Source organism: Macrobrachium nipponense, chromosome 17 (genome assembly GCF_015104395.2).
Source record: "Macrobrachium nipponense isolate FS-2020 chromosome 17, ASM1510439v2, whole genome shotgun sequence".
In the NCBI taxonomy this organism is placed as follows: Eukaryota; Metazoa; Arthropoda; class Malacostraca; order Decapoda; family Palaemonidae; genus Macrobrachium; species Macrobrachium nipponense.
The window spans coordinates 26,504,690-26,522,307 of NC_087210.1; the positions used below are offsets into that span (position 1 = coordinate 26,504,690).

The 17,618-nt window shown below is 41.7% G+C and overlaps 1 protein-coding gene across 2 annotated transcripts in view; it reads left to right on the plus strand.

The window, feature by feature from the left end:
* LOC135196143 (equilibrative nucleoside transporter 4-like) overlaps window positions 1–17,618 on the plus strand; it is a gene marked incomplete in the record, with an annotated part of 265,861 nt that overhangs the window by 82,463 nt on the left and 165,780 nt on the right. For both annotated transcript variants that reach the window (XM_064222693.1, XM_064222692.1), the window contains 2 exon segments: window positions 2,529–2,660; window positions 8,052–8,126. In XM_064222693.1, coding sequence (XP_064078763.1) covers window positions 2,529–2,660; window positions 8,052–8,126 — 207 coding nt within the window.

Below are 17,618 nucleotides of genomic sequence, written 5' to 3' on the forward strand. Positions count from 1 at the left end.
TAATTTAAAATGGTGCAAACATTACGACAATTGGACAAAAAATTATTATTATTTTTTCGGAAGAGTTACCGCGCAGATGTAAGGAAAAAGTTTTTTTCATAAATTCAACATAAATCGAAATATTGTGCTAGAGACTTCCAATTTGTTGTAAAATAAAGGTAAAAGATTGAATATTACTAGAATGTAAGAGTTTTAACTTACAATTGCGTTTTTTTACCATCTCGGTCGAGTCAAAGTTGACCGAAGGTTGAAATTTTGGCACTAATCCTTATTTATATGAAAATATTTCAAAACTGATAAAAGCTACAACCATGGGTTGTTATTTGTTGTATTCTACATAAAATTGCAGGCAATTGTATATATAAAACTTTATGTAAGGCTAATTTAAAATGGTGCAAACATTACAACAATCAGACGAAAAAATTTGTGATTTTTTTTCGGAAGAGTAACCGCGCAGACGTAAGGAAAATGTTTTTTTTTTCATAAATTCACCATAAATCTAAATATTGTGCTAGAGACTTCTAATTTGTTGCAAAATAAAGGTAAATGGTTGAATATTACTAGAATGTAAGAGTTTTAGCTTACAATTGCGTTTTTTTACCATTTTGGTCAAGTCAAAGTTGACCGAAGGTTGATATTTTGGCACTTATCGTTATTTATATGAAAATATTTCATACTGATAAAAATTACGACCATGGGTTTTTTTTATTTGTATTCTACATGAAATTTCACACATTTTCATATACAAAACTTTATTTAACGGCTAATATAAAACTGTGCAAATATTATGACAATCAGACAAAAAAATTTATGATTTTTTTGGCAGTTACCATGTGGACGTAGGAAAAAGATTTTTTTTTTTAAATTCACCATAAATCGAAATATTGCGTTAGACACTTCCAATTTGTTGCAAAATGAAGGTAAATGATTGAGTATTATTAGAATGTAAGAGTTTTAGCTTACAATTGTGATTTTCGACCATTTCGGTCGAGTCAAAGTTGACCAAAGGTTGAAATTTTGGCACTTATCGTTATTTATATGAAAATATTTCAAAACTGATAAAAGCTACAACCATGAGTTGTTTCTTTGTATTCTACATGTAATTGTGCACATTTTCACATTTAAAACTCTATGTAACACCTAATATAAAATGATGCAAAAATTATGTCAAAGTGAAGAAATTTCTGAGATGTGTCGCTGATGCTTTTCAGGTCAAGAAGAAAGAAATTCGCACTTGCACGCCTAGGTAACGATTGTAAACAAAACAACAGCTTGATCCGTGAACTCCCAGCATAGCCCAAGGCGCGTGATTCAAAAGTTTTTGCCTAGTAGGCCTATAACTATTTTTCCGCCAATTTTTAAAAAACTTTTTTCGTCGATGTTTCATACATCGGTTCGGCACTCGACAGACAATTTTCGTCGACGTTTAATACGTCCAATCAGCGTTAAAGGGTTAACCTTTTGTGTTATGATTTTTAGAAACTTTGTCAAGGAACACAAGGTCCTCTGTGACATAATGGATAGGCTAGTGCATGAGAACTAGCTCCATATCTTCAACCTTATTGAAGTTATACATTCATAATGTGAGCAGAAGTTGCAACTTCACTTAGTGTTAAGTCAATTTGTCGCTCCAGAATGTGTCACAGTAGGAGTACAATATAGTTTTTGCCCGATCACTACCTTAAGTATACAGAATTGTGTTTGAAAACAGTAAAGCCCTTAATCCAATACTAGTAGTGGATAGTCTTTTCCTGAACCGAAAAAAAGCAATTCTTTAGGCTCTTGTTTAAATCCCGGGTTTTAATATTTTGGGGAGCATGAAGGTACAACTTTTGTATAGGAGCGTACCTTTATATTGTAAAGGTATTCATTTTAAGTGAATGTCGTTTTATAGGGCTTTTGGACCCAGGTACAAGGGTCCCTCATACCGCTTGCGTTTCATGCTGGCTGACTCGAAGCAGTTTTCTCCGCAAGGCTGCTCTTTGCTGCATTCATATGAGAGCCTTGCTCTCTGAATGGAATCCAACTTATGGTGGTAGTAAAATCCACCAAGGATTCCAGATCAGGTGAGAATGTTTTGGGTTTTATATAAGAAACCTTTAGCTCGAATGGCTGAGCAGAATTTTGTCTAGCTGCACTACACACCATCCTCTTCTTAATGTGGGAATCAGCTAAATTTAACAGTAGGTGAGATTCATCTCAAATAATATAAATTTTCATAATAAAATTTATTATTTGGTACTTACCTACTGTTAAAGTAGACCCACCCAGCCTCCCCACAACTTAGTGGGCTGTCAAGGAGAATTCTGACGAGACAAAACATTCGAAACACACCTGGTGGAGAACAGGTAAACTAGACAGCCCAGCCCTTCAATTTTTTTTGTTTGAATGCCGACTCGCCTAATCGGCGGGGAGATATAGCTAAATTTAACAGTAGGTAAGTATCCAAATAATAAATTTGTTATGAAAATTTATATTATTTGAATTTATGCTATAATTAGTTGTAATGTGATTGTCACTCTTTTCAGGTTATGTGGTGTCTCTTCTGATGTTAATCTTTGTAAGCTTCTTTGAAATATGGTGGCCCAATATATTTAGAGCTGAAATATCATATAAGATAATTCTGATCTCCGTCTCAGTTGTTGCTTTTGGATGTACAGGTAATTTAGTAGTTAATAATGAAGTACTTTTCCCAGTTCATCTGTGTTTTTGCAACAATACCTCTCATTTTATTTCTAGAAGTTAAGAACATTGTGAATCCTTTGACATGAATGCTGCCCATATAATTTAGTTTCATGTAGAATGTATTTGTACATAGTAGGAAATTTGAATGCTGTGAAAATGACACACAAGATTAGGAAATAAAATTTTATATAAGTAACTCACCAAGTAATTACATAGCTATAGTTTCACTTGGGTGAGCATAGCAGCTAAAATTTTAAATCACACACCTGTTGCCAATTCCCCGGTTGCAACGGAGAGCCACCGGAAAGGCGTCTCCATGGAAGTGCATTGCCTTGCTTCAAGCTTGGAGGATTCCAGTCCCAGGTACCAGTGGAGCTTTGTGGATGAATCACTCCCACTGGAAAGGCATGCAGTGGATTTAACGCACCCTCATCAAGTGCCATGTAAAAAGTTCAAGGAACCTGTCTGTAGCCCTCATCTGTCCTATAGTCACTGGGACAGCCCAGAGCATTTTTCTTTGGAGCACCTGCTTCTTGTAAGCGCTCCTCATTGTCTTTTGAGAGTCATTCCTTTAAACTCCTTAGTGCCTACTATGCCTGATAGTGCCCAAGTGTCCAGCAGTTCCTGAGTTTTTCCAGGAGTCAGAGCATCGAGTAGACTTGAGAATCCATTAGCACCCAGGCCCTCTAGAGTCTCCGTTTGCTCTTTAGCATCTGAGAGCCAGTTACTGCATGAGTGCCCAAGAGTGTCCAATCACTCGTTAACAACTGAGCGCCCATTAGTGCTCAAGCATCTGTTATCCTCCAAGTGCCCGTTAATGTCAGAGTGCCCAGTAGTTATGGAGTGCCCATTGGCATACAGCATAGTCACTTTCTTGTGGCTCCAGGAATCCAGTGCTCAGCCCCATCATCCACACAGCTGACTCCTCGCCTTCAGACTGCTGCTGCTAGTTCTCAGTCCCCCCACAGCTGTCGATTCGTCTTCTGATCCTATTTAACGCAAGCTTGACGGCAGAATCTGGACCTATTCAAGAAGGCTCCGTCGGCTCATCATCTTCCACCAGACTTAACCTTATCCCCAGTATCTTATGACAAGAAAGTAGCAGACTATGGCACTCCCCCTTCAGCTTATGTGTCATTATTAAGGTATCTCCTTGCTACTTTTCCATATTTTTTCTCATTAGTGTCAGCATCTTCACCGGCTTCTGCTTTTATGGTAGATAGTTAATATAGGCTCTGCTAGATTGCTCAAGTTGGTGCTTTCGTCTTCAGCAGAGAAGGCATTGAATGAGGTTGAGAGATGGCTCGCAGAAAAGAGGGAACAAGGGAGAGTGCCTTTTTCAGTTCCCTCCTTGATTGTCTCACAGGAGATACTTGTCTTATGCTACAGGAGAAATGCCTTCCTTGGAAGTGTCTGCTTCCTTCCAGGGAACTTCTCTGGATTAATAGATTTCTCCCATAGATCAGCATTCTCTTCAGCCAAGATTATGTTCTCTGCTTCATAGTTGGCTTACCTTCTCAAGAACTTGTTCAAAGTTTTTGAAGTCTTGAGCTTCCTAGACTGGTCCATGGGTGCTCTTGCACACAAGACACACAAGAGTAAGAATTGTGCTGTTTTGCCCAAGGATTGTGCAGTGGACTGGCTATGGGTCCTTTCGTGCATAGAGATGGGCATTGGGATGACTCCCAAGAGTTTACCCTCTCTGTATGCAATGGGAGTCCTAAAGAAGAGAGCTTTGGTACTCTTATACTTCTAAGGGAGTTACTCCCTTACAGAAATCAGAGCTTGTTTGCACCCCTTGATCAGCATCACCTGTTCCCACAGTCCACGGTGCTTGGAATCTTATCAGACCTCCAAAAGAAAAGCACTCAGGACCTGTTGGCTCATTTTTCTAGATGTCTTAAAGAGGCAACTGCCTTTAGTTTCAGGACAGTCTCCCATCTGCAGATGAGGCTTACTCTAGACCCCGTGCTAGCGCCCGTTTCTTGTCATGGGCCATCAAGGAGTCTTCCTTCCTTCTCTTTTTGGAGAGATATTGAGAAAAAGGAGTAGAACGAAGAATTGTAAATGTCCTTCAGGGAGAAACCTCCCTTAGTCAGTTCGCCCATCATATTGCCAACCTACTCTGTAGGCAGGCTCAGACAGGTTTTTGGCCCTCTTAGAAGTGTCTCTCCTCAGGAACAGGCAATAGAATTAATTGAAAACGTGAATTCCTTAGGTTTCTACAACCGACTCTTTATAGTTCCCAAATTGTCAGGAGGCTAGAGGGCATCCTGGATGTTGGTGCCATGAGTTTCTTTGTCCAAAAACAGAATTCAGGATAGAGTTGACCAAAACTATCCTGTCATCCATTTGCCAGGAAATTGGATGACTTCCATCAATATGCAGGATGCGTACTTCCACATCCCTATCCATCCAGACTCCAGTAAGTACCTCAGGTTTGTGTTCAAGAACCTAGTACTATTCCAGTTTCGTGCTTTGTGCTTCAGCCTTTCGATGGCCCCACAAGTCTTCACCAAAGTTCTCACTCTCCTCACAAAATGACTCCATCTTATGAGAATCAACATCATCTTCTATCTAGCTATCTAGATGATTGGCTTCTTCACTGATTCTTTCTCAGGAGATTCTATAGTTGGGAATGATGATAGACTCTTGAATTTTCAGGTTTTTCCGTTCTCCAAGAGAGTGAAGCCCTGCCTGAGGACGGTGAATGAGTTTCTCTTGAAAGCTGCTCAGTCAACAAGTGGATGAGTCTTCTGGGGGACATAGTCCTCCATGGAGCAGTTTGTCTTCCTAGGCAGACTCCACATGAGAGCTCTTCAGTTCTTCCTAAGGGTCAGCTGGGACAGGAAGAATTACCCAGACACGTTGGTTTTTCCTATGACTTCCAAAATAGAGACTTGCTATGGTGGAATTAATGTTGTGCCCTTTTCAAGGTAGAGTGTTCGAGTTATGTTTGCTTACCTGCTCTTTCTTCTTGATTATTAGTTATGCTTCCTCTTAATGTTAGTTCTGGATTAGTAATCTTAGTCAGCTTAGTCTCTCAGGAGAAGTTTGAATGAGAAGAACAGCAGAGTTTCTTTCTTTACTGTGGTAAAGAGTACAAGCTACAACTACAAAGCTTATAAATCTATTTTGGACCCTGGCAATATTTCTACTTCTTTTCTGAACGACGGCTGCTGGTCCTCTCTGTCTTCTTCTGTCGTTCTGAAATTCAGCCGCCCTCGGCTCGAATTCGGCACCACCTCCTTAGCTGGTGTAGGTTCTGGTTCTCTGCCCAACTTGATTCTTGATTCGTGAAGTGGTCTTTCCCTTATCTTTTCCCCATCCCCTTTTAGGTGGGAATAACATGTTAATTCCTCCTTTTCCAGGCAGAGTCAATAATTTAACATGTTAATACCTCCTCCTGGAGAAGAAGCCATGTTCTCGTTAGAAGCTGAGTAAGTCTGGTGCGAGGTCACAGGTCAAAGATTTAAGACGGTCTTAAGATTTTAATTGCGATGATGTTATGGTTCAACTTCCTGTGACTAAGGTTTTGTTGATCAAATTCTGGCTCACACACCAAAGCTCAATTCTCTCTCTCTCTTCCTCTTTCTCTTTTTCGTTATTTTCACTGTACATACTCTGATTATTCTCTTTCCTTCTTTTTCTCTTTCTCATTAATTTCACTGTACTTTTGATTGTCTCTCTCACAGTTTTCACGCTACCCTATCTACTATTATTTCCTATAGCTATCATTACATTAAAAAAAAAATTGTTGGAGGGAAAGTCTCTCCTCCCTTTGAATGCCAACTTAGATTTCTACTCGGATGCATTGGATCTAAGTTTGGGAGTTCTTCTAGGGAGCAAGGAAATCCCAGGGACATGATCCCAAAGCAAAAAAATTGGATATAAACATCACAGAATTAAAAGTGATACACTTAGGACTACAGTTCTTTGTGTTGGATGTGTTCAACAAGACAGTGGCAATATACTCAGACAATACTACTGCCCTGTCTTTTATCAAAAAGCAAGGGAGGACTCACTTGTTCTCCCAATACGAAGTAGCAAGGGATCGTCTTCTCTGGGCAGACCAGAATCACACCAAAATCCTAACACGTTCCATTCAGGGAAAGCTAAACGTTCTAGCAGATAAATTGGGTCGTCAGAGGCAGGTTCTCCCAACAGAGTGGAATTTAGATTTGCTGGTCTGCTTATATCTGTGGAAACAGTGGGGGAAACCAATCATGGATCTTTTTGCAACCTCCAGGAACTACCGTCTCTTGTTGTTCTGTTCACTTGTCCCAGATCCTCTAGCATGGATGACAGTGCAATGCTGCAAAAGCAATGCTGCAAGACTGGTCGAACAAGGACCTCTCTGCCTTTCCACCATTCAGCATAGTGAGGCAAGTAATAAACAAATTTCAGTCGCATCAAAACATATCAATGGTTATAATAGTACATATTTACATGATCGGAGCCCTCCCTCCTCCCCTCTGATGGACATAAGCATTAACAGAATGAGGTTATCTTCTAAGTCCTTCATAGTAAGGCAGTCCCTGGTTATGAGCGGCCTTGGCTCTCAGTGGTCTGGTTTTATGGCGCTTGTCTAGTGGCAAAAATGAGCAATTTTCTGTGCTGATATGCACAGATTTCTGATTATCGATGCCAATAATCAGGTTTTGGCCTCAATACATACCTAAGAGAGGCACTGATGTCCGGTTATGGACGCCATCATCTTGTTATCTGTGCTGACATCCAGTTATCAGCAATTTTTGCTTATCATCATGCCGTCGGAACAGATTCCCCGCCAGTAACTGGGGACTGCCTTTATTTCCATTAGTGGGCGGTACTGGTCACCTGCACTAAACAACTGAAGCATTGCTGTTAATTTTGAATCTTTCACAATGTAACTCTATTGTTTGTAGTACAGCATCTGTACAAATTGAGTGAATTCTTGCCTCTCAGCTCTTTGAATTTCTTATCGCTGAATGATCAGATGACATAAATAGTGAGACTGATTGCTACTTGAGACTGGGAGATGCTGATTGCTGTTACCCTCTTATGTAAGAGGAGTTGAATTGTTTGGGATGACTAAGTGATTTCAAAGATGGCTAATTATCTTATTAGTCATGAGTTTTTCAGAAATTTATTTTTTGTAAATATATTGTTGCTTTCTTATGCTTAAACAGCCATTGTCATAAGATATGTTTATTAATTATTTCCTTTACTTCAACTTCAGTGTGAAGAAATTACATAACCTTAAGTGAAGTATGGGATTAAGGAGTGCTTTACAACGAAGCTAATTTTTTCCATGTGAAAATTATGTGAATTTTACTATATATTGATTGATCGTTAATGATGATGCTTACCTTTTATCTTTCCAGTCCAGCAGTCAAGCTTTTATGGTTACACCAGCATGTTGCCAAAACGTTATACTCAGGCAGTCATGACAGGAGAGAGTGAGTACTTGGGGTAGTGATATTTACTGGTAATCAAGGGTGCTATTATTTTAAAGGTAATATCTAATGCCATATGCTGTACAGCTTTTCCTAAACAAGCAGATGACTTTTAATTTGTTCATAACAAAAGATGTCCTTAAGGTTGTCAGTCTTGAAGAGCCATGATTTTAAGTAAAGATTGCTCTTTAGCAATGAAACCTAAGGAAGAATGAATATCCGTGTTGTTAAACTTTGGGAGAGTAACACTTTTTTTTTTTCATTGCCATGATTTGCATGCATGAAGCAGTCTATTCAGAATGTTGATTCTTTTCTTCATCTTTTGTTTTTGTCTTGAATGCCTTTTATAACAAATTACATAAATTTTTTGGCCTTCTCAGTTTGTAATAATTTTACCTCTGTTTGATGGCATATAAGACTTATGGGCACAAAAGATCTACAGTACTTCTTTTGCAAATGGGCACAAAAGATCTAGACTTGCTTATTTTTCAGAAAAGTTTATACGTAATGTAATTGACCAATATTTACGGAAGTGTGTAGCACATTTTAGGAGAAAAAGTAAGTAAAGCATTAAAAGAAGAAAAGCAGAACATTTATTTATTAGTACATAATACTAGTTTTAATATAATATGTAAAATATTTAGTATAATATTGGATACTTTGTGATTTTAAAGTAAAGTGTCTGTGTATATTAATGCACAAAGTGATTGATTTAGAGCATTATAAGAGAAGAAAATGTTATTAATCATAATACTGTAATATACTACAGTGGCCTCCCAAAAAATCTATTCATTAAGAAATTTTGGATAAAAAAAACAAAAAATGTTTTTTACTATTTTAATTTAATTTTAACTTTCATGTGTCTTATTTTCATTATTGTACGCACGTCTAGTACTTGGTCATGTTTCCCTTGTTCTTGATTACCATCTGAAGTTGTCTGGGCATTGAATTTGCAAGGTTGGAGAAGTAGGAGGCATCTATGGTGATCCAAAGCTTCCTCAGTGTCTCCTTCAGTTCCCGGATGATGGTCGGTCAGTTTTTTTTTTTTCTATTTAATTTTTCATTTTATTCAAGGCATTCTTGATGTGAATCAAATGTGGGGAATTGCCTGGTCACTCCAAAATGCTGATATTATGGTCCTCAAAGAACTTTTTCACAGCTTATGACCTGTAGACAGGGGCACCACCATGCATAAAGAAAGTCACACTCATGATTACCCCATATCACCAACGTGATCCTTCAAAACATCAATATAATTACTGCCCTTCATTGTTACATTCTTAGGAAGAACGTGCAGTCCACCAGTGTCCTTATTTCCACTAAAAGCACCCCAAACCATAACACTGTCAGGGTGATTCACTGTTTTCACTGTGCACCAGGGGTCATAATGGGACACATTACTCAGACAACGGACGATGTTGGAGCCACCCCTGACCAACCTGAAGATGCTTTCATTGCTAAACATCACTTTCTGCCACTGCTTAGAGGTCCAATGCTTGTATTTATTACAGAAATTAAGTTTTTTTTCATGGTTACAGTTAGCCAGGGCTTCTTGGTGGCTCGACAACTAGGCAATTTGAGGTCCTTCTGCAGGCAGTATTGAATAGTCCATACAGAGACCTCCTTCAGGAGTTCAGGATGCTTTTTCTTGATGGCTATGGCAGTTATAGAAGGATTTACTAGTACTTCTTTCCTCATAATCATATTAGTACAAACAGACGTCTTCTTTGGGGGTCCAGAGCCAGGTTTTCTGGGTGGTGCAGTGCAGGAGGCTATATGCAGTAGCTTTCTTGAGGCTGTAAATTGCCATCCTAGTGACTTTCAGGTCTGCGGCTACACATATCACAGACTCCTTGTTGTAATAGGGTGAGGGCACAGCTCTTCTCTTCCATTGATCGCTTAGTTTGACCCATTCTGACCACTTGGAGTGAAGTTATAGGGCAGCAAAGCTCATGAGAAAGTGAAAATGGTGGCATTTAACAGGGACATAAATTAGCTTCTTCCTCAACGAGTGTGGGCAGCTCACTGAAGGATATAGAGCAGCGGAGTAAGTCTGAACCAACTAATCGAGCATGGGGACACAAGTGAAATCTTTACAAATTTTCTCATGTATAGATTTTTTTGCAGTAAAAATGTATAGTTTTTTTGCGGGGACTGTAGTCATGATAATAATATGAGAGATATAAAGCTGAAAAACATTCTCATACCAGTTGATATGAGGAGAAAAAGACCTATCAAGTTAAATTACTGTATTAATAAACATTACCTTAATATAATTTATCTAGCCCTAAATCCCCAAAAACCGCACCAAAATTTACCACATTGCCAACCCTGTTACCTCCTATTCTGTCCGCCAGTTGGCAACACTGTCGTTGACAGATACAAAAACCTTCCCTCAAATCAGTTGTTAACGAGCGCCCGTGTTGTTTACATCACGGCCGCTCTTTATAAATTTCCTTAAACATTTTTGTGCCTTTAAAGCTTTCATTATTTGTTAAATGAGACTTTATGTGAATTACCACTCACGCATTACATCACGAAATAGTGAATTAACTTTGATTTCTGTTGTGGTTCTTATCTTAAATTACGAACTTTTGCGCGACCCGGAACTACTGACCTGTCCAATTCTACAATGGATTGCCAAGAAATTACGATGCTTCCTTCTGCCAGCAACATCAGGAACTGCCCGGTTTGTGGGACAAGGATGAGTAGCAGGGAGTATGAACCCCATGACATTTGTAGCTCTTGTCGTGGACAGGTTTGTGACTTGACTTCTCGTTGTGACGTATGTAAGCCCTGGTCTGACGAGGATATGACTGCTTATATGAAACGCCAAACAATCTTGCAGCGTAAAAGATCGGTTAAGGAGAAAAAGAAATCGATTGCTAGAACTGTATCTAACGAATTCTTTGACTTGGGCGCTCATGGTTCTGGCTCTTCGGTTTCGGTATCGTACGACTCCGATTCCGAATTAATTGATGCTTTGCCCCCTGTACAACCGGTAATTAGTGAAGTTATTTCTGATGTAGATTCAAAGATTTTGGCAATGGAAACTACCTGGAAACAGAATTTTAAGAAATTACAGCTGAGTCTAGATAGAGATATTTCAGCTAAGTTTAACAATCTGTCAGAGAATTTTCAAGAAGCCTTTACCAGAATGTCTAACACTCTTTTAGATTCATTTTCAGCTCCTCGTCAGGTACCTGTCGACAGCACCATGGGTAACGGTGCGACAGATACCCGGCTTGTGAACCCCGTCGTGGCGAAGGCCTAGGGGGGGATCCGGTCCGGGCAGGTGCCTAACGAATCTTTACCCAACGTGTCCCCTGTTAGTCCCGTAACAGTGCCAAAGGGCGCTTATTTAGGAGAAGGGGGGAGGGATATTAGTGTCAGACCTAAGATAGCTAGTCGTCAGGATTTTACTTCAGGGGAAGTTTCTAAGTTAGGATCTGACGATGATGATGATGATGACGCGGATTCGTGTGATATTGATGTTTCCTCAAATGGATGTCATGATGTAGAATTCAAGAAACTTTTTGATTTAATTTTGAGTTTTCTTCCTCAGGCGAGGCCTAAAGAGCAGAAGCAGCCTCTGCCTCGTTGTATTACAGAAGGGATTTTTCTTGACGGTCCTTCCCGGTCACGGGAATTTTTACGTTTTCCCTTTGCCCAGAGGTTCGCGAGAGTGAGGGCGGACGTTGCCGCTAAACTTTCGAAGGTGATCGGGGAAGGGAAGAGGAAGCTCTCTTCTCTTCTACGACACCGGAGAGGAGTTTACCAGGTGGCGGATAATTCTTCATTCTCTCGACCAAGCCAAATCCTGATTTTGTCCGACTTTCAAGTCAACCCTTGCCTTCTAAGGCTTTGGTCTCTGTCTCATTTGAAGATTTTATTGCTATGGAGTCTGTTATGAGCTCCTTACAAGAAGCTCAATCCTTCAATATGTGGGTCCTCGGAGGGCTTTTAATGTATATCAAGAACTCCGGGTTTGTTCCTCCTGATGCTCCTCTTTTTGAGAAATTCTGCTCATCCATTTCAATCGCTTCTGTACATCAGAACGAGCTTGCTGCTTCAATGCAGGCCTTTCTTGTTTCTCTAAGGCGTAACCTGTATTTGTCGCAGTTACCCTCCTCTGTATCGGAGATTCAGAGAACCCGTCTGTTGTCCTCTTCTCCTTTTGGCGATTTCCTTTTTGATATTTCTGTGCTTTCTGAGGTTTTGAAGGAACATCAAGGTGATGCCTCTTCCCAAGCTCACTGGGCCTTATCAAGAGCTTTTTCCTCTGGTCTTCCTCCCGTTCCTTCAAGGAGTAAGCGTAAGTTTAAGACCAGATCTGTACCTTCTGCTCCAGCCCAACAACCTCCTTCTGGCTCTTTTTTCCAGAGTACATCTCAGGTTGCTGGTGCCTCTACTTCATCCTCTGGTGCTCACCCTTTGAAACGCGGGAGAGGTTCTTGGCGTGGCTCTAAGGGCAGAGAAAGAGCTCAACCTCCAGGAGGACCTTCTTCTTCTTCTTCTTCTTCTTCCTTGTCTCTGCGTAAGAATTTTCGGAAGTAGGAGTCATCACCTCGCCTGGAGACCGCAGTAGGAGCTTGTCTCTCCCGCCATTGGTCAGCTTGGCAGGGGAGAGCGGTGGATGCTTGGGTGGTGGAGGTCCTGAAGGAAGGTACGAGATCCCTTTTGTTTCCAGACCTCCACTTTCCAATCGTCCTCTCGAGTTCAGCAGTTATTCCCCTCACTCAATCAGGGGTCAAGCCTTGGAGAAGGAGCTTTTGGCCCTCTTGGAGAAGGATGCCATAGAGCGAGCTCCTCCTTCTCCCGGGTTTTACTCTCGGATGTTTGTAGTTCTAAAGGCCTCGGGTGCCTGGCGCCCCATCATAGATCTTTCGGTTTTGAACAAGTTCATTCTAAAGTCCAAGTTCAGGATGGAGACGGTCCAGACTGTTCTTTCATCCGTCAGGAGGGGGGACTGGATGATTTCCATCGATCTGCAGGATGCTTATCTGCAAATCCCCATCCATCCAAGAAGCAGACCTTACCTTCACGGACTCGGGAGTTTTCCAGTTCAAGACCCTTTGTTTCGGCCTCACCACTGCTCCACAGGTCTTTTCTCGGGTGATGGCTCCTGTTTCAGCTATTCTGCATCAGTTAGATAAGGATGCTTCGGTATCTGGACGATTGGCTAGTCCAGGCTGAATCTCTAGAGAAATGTCTCCGGTCGAGTTGGGCATTCGTGTCAACTTCGACAAGTCCAATCTAATCCCTTGCCAGATCATGACTTATCTGGGGATTGTTTTGAATTCCCAGATTTTGAGGGCTTCTCCCGCTCAGAAACGGATAGACAAGCTTCTGAGTCTGATTGAAGAATTTTTGTCCTTCGTAACGCAGCCAGTATCTCTTTGGAGGTCTCTCCTGGGCCATTTGTCATCCCTCATCCAACTGGTTCCCGGAGGTCGTCTCAGAATGAGGTCCCTTCAGTCGACACTTCGCCAGTCATGGGATTTCGTGTCCGAGGACACGATAGTCGCCTCTTCTCCACAATGTCGGAAGGATCTCCGTTGGTGGATGCAAGTTCACCGCCTCAAGTCAGGGACATCTCTTCTTTCGGTTCCTCCGGACCTAATGTTTTGGTCAGACGCCTCGGATCAAGGTTGGGGCGCACACCTGGGCTCCGAAGCCGCTTCGGGCCTTTGGTTAGAGGAGGAGAGGATCATGTCAATAAATTGGAGGGAACTGAGGGCAGTGTACCTAGGCCTTCTTTCATTTCAGGAACAACTGTTGGAGTCGGTTGTCGCGATCTTTGTCGACAACACCACAGCAGTCTCGTACTTGAGAAACCAAGGCGGCACACAGTCGGATCTTCTCACTCAAGAAGCCCGATCAATCCTGTGTTGGGCAGAAGACAGGGGGATTACGTTGGTCCCTCAGTTTATCCTGGGCCATCACAACGTCTTAGCAGACGCCTTGTCGAGACCGAACGAAGTTCAAGGGTTGGAGTGGACACTTTGCCAGGAAGTCTTCGACAGCCTCAGGAAGAAATGGCCTGTCACAGTCGATCTGTTTGCCACCCCACTGAATTTTCGGTGCCAGATATTCTTCGCCCCTTACCAGACTCCTCAGAGTGCTGGGACAGACTCTCTTTTGCAGGACTGGGAGGGACTTCAAGCCTATGCTTTTCCTCCGTTCTCTCTGGTGAGGTCAGTCCTCAACAAAGTGAGGGCAACCAAGCGTCTGGATCTCGCCTTGATCGGCCCCTTCTGGCCACAGAAGGAGTGGTTTCCCGACCTTCTGGAAGCACTGGTGGAACCCCCCATTCGCCTGCCAGAGAGACCAGATCTTCTCAAACAACCCCATTTTCATCGGTTCCATCAGAGGCTCCACATGCTTCATCTTCATGCCTGGAGACTATCAGGAGGTTCTCCAAGCACGAAGGGTTCTCCTCCAGAGTGGCGCGACAGTTGCTCTTGCCAGACGGCAATCAACCAGAGTAAATTATCAGGCTAAATGGTCGGTTTACAGACGTTGGTGTAAATCTCAAGGACATTCAATTTCTAGACCTTCCTTACCGAAAGTAGCGGAGTTTTTAGTTCATTTACATCATGACAGGGCCCTGTCACCTTCGTGCATTAAGGGTTATAGGTCTATGCTTTCCTATGTTTTTAAGGCAAGGCTCCCTAAGATCTCTTCATCTTATGTCATTAGAGATTTACTTCGATCTTTTTCCCTATCTCGACCCAGGCCGCAGTGTTCGCCTCCGACATGGGACGTTAACAAAGTCCTTCAAGCCTTAAGGTTCCCTCCGTTTGAGCCTCTGAATTCTGCCAAATTTAGGGACCTCTCTTCTAAGACACTCTTCCTTGTCTCACTGGTTACAGCCAAGAGGGTGGGTGAACTGCAAGCACTCTCTTTTCTGGTTGCCAGATCTGGACAAGACATGATTTTGTCATACCTTCCTGAATTTGTCGCAAAGACTGAATCGTCTGATAATCACATTCCCTGTCTTTCGTACTGAAGTCGCTGGTCGACTTTGTTGGTAATTTAAATGAGGAATTAGTTCTTTGCCCTGTTAGGGCGCTCTCATGTTATTTACGCCGCACGAAGGACATTCAGGGTCGTCCCCGTCATCTGTTTGTTTCACCCCGAAATGTCAAGAGACCTATTTCAAAGAATGGTGTATCCTTTTTTCTCAGAGATCTGATCGTTAAAACTGGTGGTTCGGCTGCTGGGGAAGACCAGATGCCGAGAGCACACAGTATTAGAGCAGTTGCTACATCAGTAGCTTTTATGAAGAACGTCTCAGTCGCCAAGGTGCTTGAGGCGGCGACTTGGCGTTCTAATTCTATTTTTGCCTCTTTTTACTTGAGGGATATTTCTCTAGTTCTAGGCGACCTTCGTTCTTTGGGCCCGTTGGTGATGGCAGGACAGGTCGTCAGACAGGAGAATTAGGTAGTCTTCCTGTTTTACGTTTGGTTGCTACCTGTATATTATTCATTAATTTTTGTTTTGTTGTATATATTTTTTGTTTTTGTATTATAACCCATGGCAGTTTTTGACGTAGTTATAATGGGAATTAGGCAGTTTGGTATTTAGGTGTTGTTGATGACAAGGACTGACTGCTTGGCAACTCATGCTGCTTCCATTGTCAGTGTGAAATGGTTCCAGCCACTGGGTTGTCAGCACTGGCGACTACGCTTCTCCCAGAGTCGATGCTGACCTAGGACTAGCCACTGGTTCGCTTGTCCTGACGACTCCTGCTTCTTCCACTGTCCTGGACAGGGAATTACTCGATGGATCGTCTGCTGTCATCTGGTGACTCGCTCACCATCTACTTTTTGTCTCACCTGTCTTCTCGGAGTCAGACACTCGTGTGAGATCAGGCGACATTTAGTAGCCCTGAGTTTCTTGTTGACGAAGTCGGTTGCGTTGATACACCCCCGATGATCGTGTAACATGAGACCAGGTTGGACTGTCAGGCATTCGTCCTTCAGGACTGAATCGCCTTTTTGCTCCGCGGTCCTTTCTCTTGGCACCAGAAAGCTCGAGTTAGGAGTTGCTCTTGAGCCGATTCGTTGCTGGCGACGTCGGGTTGCGTTGATACACCCCCAAGGTTTGCTTAGCTTTGAATCGCCCAGACAGTCCAGACACTCATCCTTTAGGGAAAGAATAGTGCTTGATAGTCTTCAGGGTGCAGCCTTGCTGTCCGCAATTCGTCTGACTGGTCACCTGGTCGGTCACCTGACTTTAGTACAGACGGACTGACTATGCACTTACTCCTTGTCCTGTGCTACCGCAGTTTGGTGGCATTATGGTAGGAGACTTTGAGTTGTTAGTATCTTTGACCTTGGGTTGAGTTTTGACTGCCTATGATATATATTTCTTTGTTTGTTTTCTCCTATTCTGTCCGAAGGGGAAATTGTATTCAGATTCCCTCCTCCTTTTCAATGTGGTTAATCGGGCTAGATAAATTATATTAAGGTAATGTTTATTAATATGGAATTATTATTCTAAAATTAATATTAATAATACTTACCTGTATAATTTATCTAGTCCAACCCATCCTACCCCACGATCTGCCTATCACAACTGATTTGAGGGAAGGTTTTTGTATCTGTCAACGACAGTGTTGCCAACTGGCGGACAGAATAGGAGGTAACAGGGTTGCCAATGTGGTAAATTTTGGTGCGGTTTTTGGGGATTTAGGGCTAGATAAATTATACAGGTAAGTATTATTAATATTAATTTTAGAATAAAAATTCCATTTTCATATTAGTAACTTAACATGTAATAACATATCTATAGTTTCTAACTCACTCAGCAGTCTGTATTTAAAAAATTATGGTAGTGCTTTGATAGTTAATGTTGGTGACAAGCCCTGCCCACTAACAGGAGTACTAAAAACGACTTGGCAGAAAACCTCATTCTGTTTCTGCTGCTTTCAAGTAAACATTTGGGGTTTCAAGCAGCTTTTGTTCATTGGGTTTTTGTTGTATAACTAGTTTCAGTGAAGTATTATTTCCTAATTTTGAGTAGCCTTCAAGATTTGTTAGATTATTTTGTGTTTAGGATCAGGATTTCATATTATGTTTGATTCTAGTCCCTCTAGCCTTTGTTAGTGTAGCAAAGGTTGTAAGACCAGATTGACTGAATCATTCTATGATTCACATGCAGTTTGCAGTAAGTGTAGGGGGACAGGAGTATAATAGGGAGAAAACTTGCTGAATGCCTTGTTTAGGATGAGAAAAAGTGGAAAGTTCTTAGATCTCACCTAGACAAATTAGAAAGGGATAGGAAGAGGAAAGCGCCTTGTAGAGCTGAGAGATGGTCATGTAGCCTAGAAACAACTCCTAATCTAGGTTTGAAGTTAGCTTGCTATTCCTAACTTTTTTCCTAATTCGTGTCCTAGTTTTCATCCACCTACTCCCATGCCTGGCTCTCTTGTTTCTGACCCTTTTGCCATTGCCAGTCTCAAATTTAGGTTCAATAAGAATATCAGTC